Source organism: Mus caroli, chromosome 14 (assembly GCF_900094665.2).
Source record: "Mus caroli chromosome 14, CAROLI_EIJ_v1.1, whole genome shotgun sequence".
Taxonomy (NCBI): Eukaryota; Metazoa; Chordata; class Mammalia; order Rodentia; family Muridae; genus Mus; species Mus caroli.
Window position 1 is genome coordinate 60,885,190 of NC_034583.1, and position 12,850 is coordinate 60,898,039.

At 50.8% G+C, this 12,850-nt stretch overlaps 1 protein-coding gene across 1 annotated transcript in view; it reads right to left on the reverse strand.

Moving 5' to 3' along the window:
* The window catches only part of Rhobtb2 (Rho related BTB domain containing 2), a 19,272-nt gene extending 7,444 nt beyond the window's left edge, over positions 1-11,828 (reverse strand). Inside the window, exons 1-6 of the mRNA XM_021181580.2 lie at positions 11,238-11,828; positions 6,604-6,805; positions 5,662-5,765; positions 4,127-4,312; positions 2,230-3,248; positions 1,853-1,971 (exon numbers count right to left, since the gene is read on the reverse strand). Of these exons, the coding sequence (XP_021037239.1) occupies positions 1,853-1,971; positions 2,230-3,248; positions 4,127-4,312; positions 5,662-5,765; positions 6,604-6,795 (1,620 nt within the window). The 5' untranslated portion in view covers positions 6,796-6,805; positions 11,238-11,828. The remainder of the gene's footprint in view (positions 1-1,852; positions 1,972-2,229; positions 3,249-4,126; positions 4,313-5,661; positions 5,766-6,603; positions 6,806-11,237) is intronic.
* Positions 11,829-12,850: the final 1,022 nt, after the last annotated feature.

Consider the following 12,850-nt stretch of genomic DNA (forward strand, 5'->3'; position numbering starts at 1 on the left):
TGGAACTCACTTTGTAGACCAGGCTGGCCTCGAACTCAGAAATCCGCCTGCCTCTGCCTCCCAAGTGCTGGGATTAAAGGCGTGCGCCACCACGCCCGCCTTGCGCTGGTGCCTTCTAAAGGGACCTAGATTCTTGGCATCTCCCTGAAGCCACTCTGGCAGGGAGGATGCTTGAAGGGGGCCATTTGGGTCAGCCACTCCCCAGAGTCTCCAGTGCCTGCAGGGAAGAGCTGAAGTGGGTTACAGAGTGAGCAAAGGGAGCCGCTGGCTGTTCAGCTCCGCTGCTCTGGGCCGCTGGGATCACCTCACAGCAGCACAGAAACAAAACCTGCTTTTTTTTTTTTTTTAAATCAGATGGAAATCACTCTAAGCTTGAGAACAGGGTAGAGCTTTAAAATGTGTGTCTGTGGTGCTGAGAAATGCCCAGGGTGCACAGGCCCCCTCCAGAGGGGGGCTTCTAAGAATCCTGGCCATATTCTTTGTGTCCAACTCCATTCTCCCACTTCAGAGACCAGTTCAGTTCTTAACTATTCAGCTTACCCTTCCCAGAAGCCTTAGGGAGCTCACATTTCTAATTCACCCAGCATAACTGTTGATGGTCCTTGGTTTTGTTTTGTTTTTTTTTCAGTCAAGGATCTAGTGAGCATGGTCTAAAGGGGTGGGAATTTGGGGGCAGTAGGGGTACCTGGCAGAAGTCAAATAACATGACCCCCCCACTTCAAAGAAATGACAGACAAGCTAGGAAAACGGCAAGGGGATCCATTGGATTTTATACACCTGTGCAGAGTAGAACCTTGCTAGCTGTAAGATAGAATGATGGGTAACTGGTGGTCCAGGAGACAGAGATGATGGAACACACCAAAGGCTGTCACCGGGCTACTCTGCTTGTCTAGGAGGACAGAAGAGGGACCGGATGCAGGAGAACATCTCTAAGGGCTCATCAACAAACCCCTTCCAACTCTAGGCTGAGCTGGTACCCAAGATGGTGACAAGTGAGGAGGAAGATGGATCAGCTGATGGGCACTGATGAGAGAGAAAGGGGACTGTGTTCATTATGTGCTTTTATACTCTATATTGGATGCCCTGATATCTAGAGCCTGGGAGGGCCTTTGTAGCCTAGCCAGACAGTTCTACAGCTAGCAAAGGAGCTACCTGCAAGTGGACCTCCTTTTCCACACTCACGCACCTGTCTACCATTTCCTATACCAATCACCCAAGAGTCAGGTATCAAACGACCGGAATATCTCCACCTCTACATCCTGGATGACTCCCGCTCTTCTCAGTGTGACCCCTCTTGGGGTGCATTTACCCTCCTTGGGATCTCTATCAAGCCACCTTGCCGGTGGCATTTTCTCCTGATCTGTTGGTCTCTCCATAGCTCAATAATGATAAACTCTTTATAGACACTGCTCACTTCAGCTTGGAACAGAGGCTTTCCCGTGTGTCTTGGGGAAGCTACAGAGTATAATTAAGGAACCAAGGAACTGTCAATCCTAAGTTCCAGATCTACCCTCTTTTTTTTTTTTTCCTAGTTGCATAACTTTGTGCAAGTTGTGTAACTTCTCAGGGCATCTCTTTCTTGCATATAACAGGTTTGGCTTGCTCTATGTACATCTGGGAAAAATTAAATGAGATATATATGAAAGAGCTTTCCAAACTACTAAGCTACTGTAATTTCCTCTCTTGGAATATTGAAAAATCCTTGGCTATTGGAAGCATCTTATAAACGTGTTTTGGGTCTATCACTGGGCTTAGAATATGACTGGAGCCCAGGGAAGTACCATTAACCAATGTTCAAATTCAAAGATGTAAATGCCTCTCCCATCCTCTCCCTTCCCATCTCCAGCCTCACCTCCCTGGTAGAACTCTCCACAAATGGCCCCCCAAACATGGCAGCCATCCAGTCACAGCTGGAAATCAGCAGGGGCTTATGGGCGCTGATGGTCCCATCATCCAGGATGAAGGTCACATCTGTCCAGGAGAAGAGGCATCGTGTAAGGACACAGTGGATATGCTGGAGAATCGGCCCCAAGCAGTCACGTGGTCCTGACTACCCACCTGCCTTCTGGAGCCATGTGATATGAGTAACAGGCTGCAGACCATCAAGCTATTAGCTTGAGAGCAGGACAGCCATATCTTCATGGCAATTCCGAATAATAAGGGGATAACCTAGACCCCTCAAAAATTTTCCTGGAGAGAACCCCTTCTTCTTCTAAGTGTGTCCCATACCTGAAAAGGTGCCCTTTGCCAAACACTCCTTAACCCGGTTGGTCCGGCGTACATGGAAGGCCTTGGTGATCTCCTGATTCATGAAGGCTTCGTTGTTGAGAATGTTGGCCACCATCATCCGTAGATCAAAGACCTCTAGCAGCTCGGCAATGTGAGCGATGTGCATGAGGTCCCGCTCATTCTCACCTAGCTCCCCTGTGTACAGATACTTGAGAACAGCCCGGAAGGGCCCCGGCTGAATGGAGTTATCCATCTTCACCACCACCATTAGCCGGGATTTGAAGGTCAGAGGATCCTCTGCCATCTCTTCCTGGATACTCACAAAAGCTCGGCTCCAGGAAGACAGCACACGTCCTCTGCCTGGCAGGTACCCTGTTCCATTACCCCGTAAGATCCCGTCACTGGTTGAAGCCCTTAGGCCAGCTGGACCAGAGCCGCCGGCCTCATCCACACTCTCACATACATCAAAGCTGGCTGCCCGAAGCAGGAAGTCCCGCCCATGGTGGTGATGGTGATGATGGTGGTGTTGCTCAGGGTGGCTCCGGTGGTCCTCTGGGCGGGGCCCCCCTGACCCTGAGGGGCCCCCCAGCTCCCCCTCACTCAGGTCCATGAGGAATAAGTCATAGAATTTGGAGGAGGAGGTGGAGAGGTAGATTTTGTGGGCAAAGATGCGCACGCGCTCCTGCAGCACCAGGATGACATCCGCACAGAGCGGGTCTTCCAGGAGGTGGGCGGGGCACTCCTCGCTGCTGGAGGGGGGATCGGGCACCACGATGATGGGGGGCGGTGGCTTGGGGGGGAGGAAGGGTGCTTGCAGTAGAGGCCGCTGCACATTGCGCAGATGTGATTTCCAGAACTGCAGGTGGCGGCGGGAGATGAGTGCAGCTCGAATGGCATTGTCAAAGACGTCCTTGATACCAAACTGGGCCACCACGCTGGTCTCGTAGTAAGGGATCCCCAGCTCTTTGGCCACTTCCCGACCCTTCTCTGGGGGGAGGATTTCATTGGGCTTGATGGGCCTGGTGAATGAAGAAGGGAGAACAAACTTGTGTTGGTGATGGTAGGAGCCTGGCCATTTTCTTCCAGGTAGGAGGATCTGCCCAGCATCTGTTCTTGACCCCTCTATTTTCTGCCTGGCCCTCCGGTCCTTTAGGAACGCTTCATTTTTCTATGTTAGACCCTACTGACTGCCCCAGTTCAAAGCAGGGGCTGCACCTCCCCCTCTGGTAACCCGCATGCAAAAGCTTCACACTGGCATTTAATCACAGACAGACAGATATCCCTTAGTATCTGAAGAGGATCAGTTCCAGGATACACCTCAGATTCCAAATCTGTGGAAACTCAAGTCCCTTGTATAAAACGTCACTGTGGGCCGGGCAGTGGTGGTGCACGCCTTTAATCCCAGCACTTGGGAGGCAGAGACAAATGGATTTCTGAGTTCGAGCCCAGCCTGGTCTACAGAGTGAGTTCCAGGACAGCCAAGCTGGCTGAGCCCACAGCTATGGAACTCATGATATGAAGAGCCAACTATATTAGCACTGCAGAATTCTAAGACCCATTCATTCATATATATATATATATATATATATATATATATATATATATATACACACACACACACACACACACACACACACGTCTTCTCTCTGTCTTTCCTCATGGATTACAGAACAAGACTGTCCCCATAGGGGGTATACAATGATACAGAAGGATGAATTGAGTGAGTGAGTGAGTGAGTGAATGAATGAGCATGCTTGTTGTTGATTTTGATGTGAATTTGTTCCAAGTGAAAGGAGAAATATGAGGGTCAGTGGGTCTCCTTCCTGGTTGAGCAGGGAGCCACAGTGATACCCTGTCCCCATGTCCCTTCCCTCTCCCTGGGCACCAGTACCCCTACCTAGCCAGAGGTCTCCTGGCCCTGTTAACGGCTTCCAGGTCAGCATAGCGCAGGTCCAGCTGGCAGCCCACCAGAATGACAGGAGCTCTGGGGCAGAAATGCTTGATTTCTGGGTACCACATGGTCTTGACATGGTGGAGGGAATTGGGGTTGGCAATGGAGAAACACAGAACCACCACGTCGGATCTGCGGGGAGGGAGAGAAAAGTTAGCGGCACAGAAAGCTGATGGTGGTTTCCTGGAAAAAGGAAAACACGTTGGCTTGCCCCTATCCCACCCCCACCACTACAACCTAGCCCTGCCTTAAGAACCCGTTTCCGCACAATACATAATAATCGTGACTACAATTTACGTAAGCATTTTAAAGCACAAAGATTCCCTTGGCCACACAGCTATCTCAGGAGTTAAAAAAAAAAACGATCACTTGGAGCTGGGGATACGGCTAAGCGGAGGGAGTGACTCCCATGCAGGCATGTGGACTTGAGTTCAGATCCCCAGTATTCCAACATTCACGGAAAAAGCCAAGCATGGCTACAGGCATTTGTGTCCCCACCACAGCGACAGTGGGTGGAGGTGGGGGGGGGTGGAGTGGCAGGGGAGAGGAAGAGGAGTGGAATCCCTGGGGCTCTCTACTCTATCCAGCAAGACCAGCCAAAATTGTATGTGCCTTGTTCAGCACAAAGCCCTGTCTCAGGTTGGAGAGATGGCTCGGTGGTTAAGAGCACTGACTGCTCTTCCAAAGGTCCTGAGTTCAAATCCCAGCAACCACATGGTGGCTCACAACCATCCGTAATGAGATCTGACACCCTCTTCTGGTGCATCTGAAGACAGCTACCGTGTACTTAGATATAGATATAATAATAAATAAATCTTAAAAAAAAAAAGCCCTGTTTCCAACAACAACCCAAAACCAAAACCAAACCAAAAACAACAACAATAACAACAACAGCAAAAACCCTAAGTTGGAGAGTAAAGAAGACACATTTACCTCAGCCCATCAGATATACACACGGGTACAAGACGCCCTCCCTGCAAATTTGCACACACATGAACGTGTAAATGCCAATACACATATCTAGATACACACACACACACACACACACACATTCCTACTTTGCCAGACCTGGTGTTACAGGCAAGCTATTTGGGAAGTCTGAGGCAGAAAACTTCTAGTTCAAGGCTGCCTGGGTGAGGTGGACACTGGAAGATCTTATCTCAAAATATGGTTCTTCTCTTGTTTGTTTTGCTTTGCAAAGGGCTAAGAGATAGATATAGCTCAGTGGTAGGGCACTTGCCTATGATGCACGAGGCCCTAGGTTCAATATCCAGCATTGAAAGAAAAAAGAAAATAAAGGAAGAAAGAACTGATCGCCAACTCACAGTGAGAAAAGCCATGCCGGTGCTGCTCACAGTTAGTCGGTTGCAGAGCTGGGACTCTGCACCATGCCTCTGAGCCCAGGATGTCTTCCACCCCAAGGAATGCCCACCACCACCGCATCCCCCCCTCTCACTGCAAGCCCCCTAGGCCTTCCCTACCTTCCATAAGCAAAACGTCGGTCTTTGTGGTGGTCTCCGAAGGTGTCCCAGAGGCGCAGGGAGACGCTGACGTCATCTACCACATCTCGGGAGCGTTCTAGCACCTGGGCATGGTGGGGAGACAGGACAGTGGTTCTTGGGGACAGATGCCGGCTCAACCCTGATGGGGAGGACAGGGCTGGTACATGTGTCTTGTACAACCTGCTATCCACATGAAATCACTGGCAATCTCCACGCTGAGCAGAAGCAGGGAGACCTTAAAAGAGCACACTCCTTGCTGTAGAAGAACATGTTACTACTTTGGACTGTGATTGCAGACACGGTTCTCAGCCAAAGTCAGAATCCTAGCCACCACCTTACGTAGTTGTGCTGGCTAGTTTCATTTCAACGTGACACAAGCTAGAGCTATCTGAAAGGAGGGAAGCTAACTTGAGAAAACGTCTCCATGAGATCCAGCTGCAGGTTATCTTCTTAATTAATGACTGGCTGGGGAACCTATGGTGTGTAGTGCCATCCCTGGTCTGGTGGTCGTGGGTTCTATAAGACAGCAGGCTGAGCAAGCCATGAGGAACAAGCCAGTAAGCAGTATTCCTCCATGGCCTCAGCATCAGCTCCAGCCCTGCTTGAGTTCCTATCCTGACTCCTTTCAGTGATGGACTACGGTGTGGAAGTGTAAGCCAAACAAACCCTTACCTCTCCAACTTGCTTTTGGTCATGGTTTTTCATCACAGCAATAGAAATAGTAACCTGAATATCACTGCAAACACAAATGGTCAAAGATACCTCCCTGGGAGTGACCTTCCCTCAGACCTCTCTCCAGAGGCTCCATCTGCTTCATCCACCTCTACCCCACCCCTAGGGGCTCTCAGGAGCTCCAGAGACACCAAGCTAGTTCAACACACATAGCACAGGGCCCCCAATCAAGGGGCCTTGTAGTCTTACCTCCTGGCACACACGATACTGGTCAATGGCCCACACTGTGGGCACATGGGTGGCAAGCAACTGGTACTGGGTGAGGGTGGCATTGCAGGCCCGGGCACAGATGAGCCTAGTCTTGCCCACGGCGTTGTCCCCCACCACCACGCACTTGATGGTCTCTACGTTTGGCCTTTCATAATCCATGTCAGAATCCATTAATTGGGACCTGAAATGAATGGCAAGAAAGGAGCTATCAGGACAGTTCGGCATGCTCTACCCCCGAGGACCAGGGTCAGTGTAAGCAGCCCTCCTCCTCGGCTGGCTCTGTCTCTCTGTCAAGCATTGGCACTGACATAAAGAGAGAGGAGTAGGCAACTTTACAGGGGCCCTAGAAAACAGGAGCTCGTGAAGGCTGAGTGACACAATACCACCAGATGGATGGCTCCTCTCCCTCTGGTCTCCCACCATCCTGCAGCTGGGCTCCTGAACGGAGGCAGTCTGTGAGAGATTCCAGGGCAGGACCTGCTTTGGACCTGGCCCCACTCCCCCAGAGAGAGGGAATCGGCTTGGTAGCTCACTCATCCTCTGTTGGCCTCCTCTTCCCTGGGGCTGTGGCAGCAGCAGAACAAAACAGCTGAGAGAAGCAGACTTAGGGCCAGGTCCCACCCCTTCCCAGCATGCTCCAGGGCAGAGTCACTTTAAAATTTAATGGACGTGTCAGGGCTGGGGCGGCAGCTCTCCCTAGCTTCCCCTGTTTTCCCCTGGCCCTCTCAGATGGTAAATTTCCAAGACCTAGCCTGTTCACTTCCATCCTCCTACCCTGCCCTCTTATTGGCTAGGAGAGGGTTTTCTGACAGCCTCTTTGAGTAGGAAGACTTCTTTGTACCTACTGAATCTACAAGCCTCCTCTTTCCTACTCTGGTTCGGTCACATGGCCCACGTGTCTGCTCAGCCTACTTTGAGACAGAGATGGAGGGAGTCATAGCCCAGAACAATACACTCTATGGTACATGGGCCTTCCCATACCCAACCTGGGCTACCCACTGCATCCCACATCCGCTCCCATGAGTAAGATCTATCTCCTTCGGACCTCCAATGGAGGAAGAAGCTTAGACTGGAAGACCCTCATGCCTCCAGCACTATGGGGGAGAAGCCAGACAAATTGTGTATGTGGGGAACTGGCTGCTAGAAGAAGTTGAGGGTCAGCCGGGCGTGGTGGCGCACGCTTTTAATCCCAGCACCCAGGAGGCAGAGGCAAGTGGATTTCTGAGTTCGAGGCCAGCCTGGTCTACACAGTGAGTTCCAGGACAGCCAGGGTTACACAGAGAAACCCTGTCTCAAAAAACCAAAAAAAAAAAAAAAAAGAAGTTGAGGGTCAAGCTTAGCTTAAATTTCTGCCTCAGTTTCCTTTGGTGATTGGCAGAGAGGTAGCGTGTCCATGCCTCTGTCTCAGATGAAGAGACAGAGGCCCTTTTGTAGCTAACATGTCATGTCAGTGGTTAAAAAGCTGAGGCTCGAGTTTGAAGAGACTTTGAGGATGCTCTCTCCACTGGTGTCTACCCTCCTAGAAGCAGGATGGGGAGGAGGGAGCAGGGGCAGGGCAGGTGTACTTAGGGTTATCAGTGCGCCCCTGCTCATTCCCTATGGGCAGCGAGTCATCTCTGAAGTAAGCCTTCCCAGGTCCAGGAAGGCTGAGCGCAGAGTCGTCCTGGAGGCTGCCCAGGCGTTTTCCTGCTGAGCCATCAAGACCAGCGCCAAGCCACCAGCAGCAGCAGCAGCAGCAGCAGAGGAGCTCTGTCCCTGGCACGCTGTAACTAGATGCTAACATGCAGGAATGCAGAAGTGAAATGCTCAAGTAACATGGCAACTGGGATTTGTGCAAGGGTATGCAGCTCAGCAGCCTAAGCAAAAGGTGCAGCAAGGACTTTTCAGTGAGACAGGTTTATCCTCCTAGGAGCCTTACAGGATCTGGACCCCTCCACTAACAAGGGCCTCCACTATGCTCAGGCCCAGTCTACATGACAACCACTGCATCATTACGACGCCCTCCTGGTCCTGTTCTCCAGGCCACTGTTACAGCCATCAGCTTTCTGCTTCCTCTTCTCTGTCCCGAACAGTTCCTAGTCTCGACCTCTGAGGGATGTGTGGGTACCAGAAAGAGCCACGTGGGTGTGGTTTCTGCTTTAAGGAGCCAAATAACAACAACAACAACAACAAAAGATGAGATAAGGCAGAATCTCACCTATAAGGACATAAACCCATAGGCCAACAGCACTTCTATAGTTGGGAATCACTAGCATATAGGTCTGGAAGTGAATGGGAGAGGCCTGGGTTCTTAAATCCAGGGGCCATGTCCAAGTACAGCTGCTTTATGACCTGACACAGCCAGACACACACACACACACACACACACACACCTTGTGATTTCATCTCCAGAGTTTTCAGTAGGGGACAGCGAGCAAACAAGTAGGAGAGTGGCAAATATGGGCCATGAGTTTAGGACACAGACTGCTTACATTTCTATCTAATCTGCACACTGAAGCCCATGCCCCCTCCAACTGCCCCTTCAGGCTTCCTTAACACATCCACCAACTGGCGCTTCCTTTTGCTCACTGTCATTCCTACGTTAGCAACTGCAAGCTTCATTGTCCTATCTAGGAAGAGGCAAACCACTGCACTTATTGTGGACTCAGTCTCTGCCTCCAGAAAATGGGTATAAGGATGTTGGAAGAAAGTTTCTGAACACGTGAATTTTGGTAAATTCACGCCAAGGGAGCCTGGGTGGGAGGAGGTATTTGTCGTCTTATGTAATATAGTATTATATAATGCTAGATTGCATATCCATATGTGTAATTATATCTCCCTTTAAGATACAAGCTGGCCCAATTAAGCCAGGAGAACTTTTTTGTCTAATCAGGCCTGTCTTAAGTGAGGATCCTGTCCAGACGACACCATGGCAATATTAATGTAACTTCTGTTCTAGAATATTACTACTTTTCTGGATCACTGCTGATGCATGACAATACAAACCATGCGGTGAACTTTCCCACTGTCCCTTTCCCTCTGGCACACCCTTCTTCAGTGGCTGGACACTGTTCCTCTCAGTTGTCCCAGCCCCATTCCTCCAGAGCCTCCTGATCATCCTCCACCCTCGTCCAGGGTATCACAACCTCCAATTCACTGATTCCACCCCCTTGACAATCCTGAAGCCACTGAGATTTCCTCCCCAACTCTTGTCCCCAACCCCCCCCCCCCTTCACAAACAGTGTCCTGCACGTCAGCTTCCCCAGTTCTTTGTGCTCTGTCCAGGACAGATCCGAAGGTGTGCTCAGATTACCCACAAACCTCAAGGGCTCCCATTCCCACCCCCGCACCCCTACACACACTGTTTGCAGAGCTCAAAAGCCCCCCTTTCCCTCCCACAGCTGATAGGAGGCTTGTTCATCTGTGGCTGCCCTAGTCTGGTTGTCAAGGAAACGACAATCTCCCTGGGAGCCTAGCTTGTCTCCTAGCAACCAATATCCCACATCCTGCATCTTACAAAAAAAAAAAAAAAAAAAAAAAAAAAAAAAAAAAAAGAAAAAGGAAGAAAAAACGAAAAAATGAAGGTAAAAAGCAAGGAAGGTGGATAGAAAGGAAGACTCGGGAGGAGAGGAGCAAAGGAAAGGTCGGTTTGGAGTTAAAGGAGCTCCCACTGTGGACGNCACAGCTGATAGGAGGCTTGTTCATCTGTGGCTGCCCTAGTCTGGTTGTCAAGGAAACGACAATCTCCCTGGGAGCCTAGCTTGTCTCCTAGCAAAGAAAATCCCACATCATGCATCTTACAAAAAAAAAAAAAAAAAAAAAAAAAAAAAAAAAAAACGTGAAAGGGAGGAAAATCGAGAAAATGAAAGTAAAAAGCAAGGAAGGTGGATAGAAAGGAAGACTCGGGAGGAGAGGAGCAAAGGAAAGGTCGGTTTGGAGTTAAAGGAGCTCCCACTGTGGACGCTGACATTGTAATATGGGCGAAGGTGGAGGGGTGGATCCTCCCTCCCCACGCAGAAAACGTAAAGCAAGGCCCAAAGGGATATTAAGTGATCACATTAACAGAAACAGAAGCCTAAATACAGGATAAACCTTTTCAACCCTAGGCTACCCGAACATTAACAAAGAAAGCTCAAGAATTCCACCAGTAGTTTGCCAAAACTCAGCTGGACAGACCACAGTGGAGTTGACTTCAAAGAATCAGCTAGCTCCACAGCCGGCAGCAAACACCGCAATTGTACTGGTTGTTGTTGTTGTTGTTGTTGTTGTTTTTAAGAAAGAAAAGAAAAAGGGGAAAAGGTACACCTCCACCACTCTGAATCTCTTATTTCCCTCCTGACATGCCGCTCTGCACACACAATTTTTTTAATGAAATAAATAGGGAAGGGGGAGGGGCACGACACACCGATGCAAAACATGTAGTTCTCCCTAAAAACACCCAAGAAAGGTTAGTTTCTCTTCCCTCTGAACTGTGCAGACTCAGCAAGTGCCCAAGGGAAGAGTGGAGCTCAGGGGAAGGCAGGAGGGACGCAGGGAGGAGAGGGGAGGGTGCTGAAGGATGAGCCAAGGCGAGGCGGCACGTTTGCAGAAGCTGCTTGCAACCCGGCCATAATAGAAATCAATCGTGTACTTACACCACTACATGTGACGGGGTAATTTCTAGTGTAGGGAACACATCTCTTCCTGCTAAGCACGCTCATTTTAGTAAGATGTCTGGGGTCACTCTGCGCGTGCAATTTGGGGCGCCGCCGCCGCTGCTGCTCTGTGCTGGAGACCCAGACTCCTGGGGTCCCGGTTCAGGTACGATCAGAAGAAACTCTGGCACAGGAGCCCTGGTCGGACCGCGGCACGTGAGCAGCCTGGGGCGCTGCACTGCAGCCACTGCCTCTTCCGGATCAGCATCTCCGCGCGCCCCGGGCGCCCAATGTCATGGAGGCTCGCGGAGCCGGGCTGCGCGCCGCCGCTCCGACCTCCGGCCGCTGGGCCGCGCCGCCGCCCGGCTGCGCTGCGGAGGTTGCAGGCGGCGCGCTAGAGAGCAGCGAGGCGCTGGGTGAGGCCGCCGCACGCGCGCAGCCTTAAGACGCCGAGCGCCGCAGTCCCCGGGACCGCTCACGACCTCCTTTTTTCATTCACAAAAAAAGCAAAGTTGGGGGGGTTGGAGGGGAGAGGGATTAAAAAAAAAAAAAAGGGAAAAAAATTGCACCCAGGAACGGTTGCTGTGACAAGGACTGCCCACAGCGGCGTGCGGTTGGTGGAGAGCGGAGCGATGGGGATTGGACACCCAGAGGCCACGCCCGAGACACGCCCCCGATCCCAGGCACGCCTCCCGCTCCTCTCCTGGTTTTGCACCTCCTTCCTTTTCCCCTGGGAGCCACGAATGGCCAGCAGCTGACCTCGCCAGTCTCAAAACCTTGCAGGACTCTCAGGATGGTTTTCCCCAGGAGGCTAGGAATAAACTCATCCGGCGGTGCGCCCTGAGAATGCAAGTCAGAGGGCCACGGGAAGATCTTCCTGTTTCTCCCTAATTCAGCCAAGCCTCTACCCCCCCCCCCCCCCCCCCCCCCCCCCCCACACACACAACTGCTCCGAGTACTGTGGGACCTTTCTTTCTGCATCATCCCTACAGCTCCGACTTCTGGAGCTCTTAGTGAGTTTGCTGTATGGATACCTGTACTTTTTGACCTGTCTGCCACCTAGACCTTCTTTAGAGGTTCCCATCCCAACCTGTTGTCAAAGAGAGTTCAGTAGAATCTTCGTAACTTTGCAAAGAATGCCAAGGAAATATTAGCCAGAGAATCCCTACCTAAGTCCTCTGTGGGTGCTCTAAATATAGTGACTGTCATCCCCAGCACTTGGGTGGGTGAGACAGAAGAATTGTCATGAGTGCAAGACTAACCTGGGCTACAAAGCAAAACCTTATCTCTAAACCCTAAAATAAAAATGGGTTGAGTCTAATGCCATCCATTCTGTTCATCAGAAGGAAGCGTCCGCGGTCCGCTTCCTTCTTCCTTCCTTCCCGGTCAAGGCTGGGTTCCATAGATTGGTCCGGACTGCTAGGAATTACACATCTTGCCAATTCTCTCTGGACAGTTTTTTTAAAGCAGCCTGGCAAACTTCACACAGCAACCTCCCCTATCACACTTCCAACGTCCTTTTTGAGAATGCAGATCCGTTTTAATGTTGGTTTATGCAAAATATGATATAAAAGAGAGGTTTACTACCCCTCTCCAAAGTCAAATAAAAACTG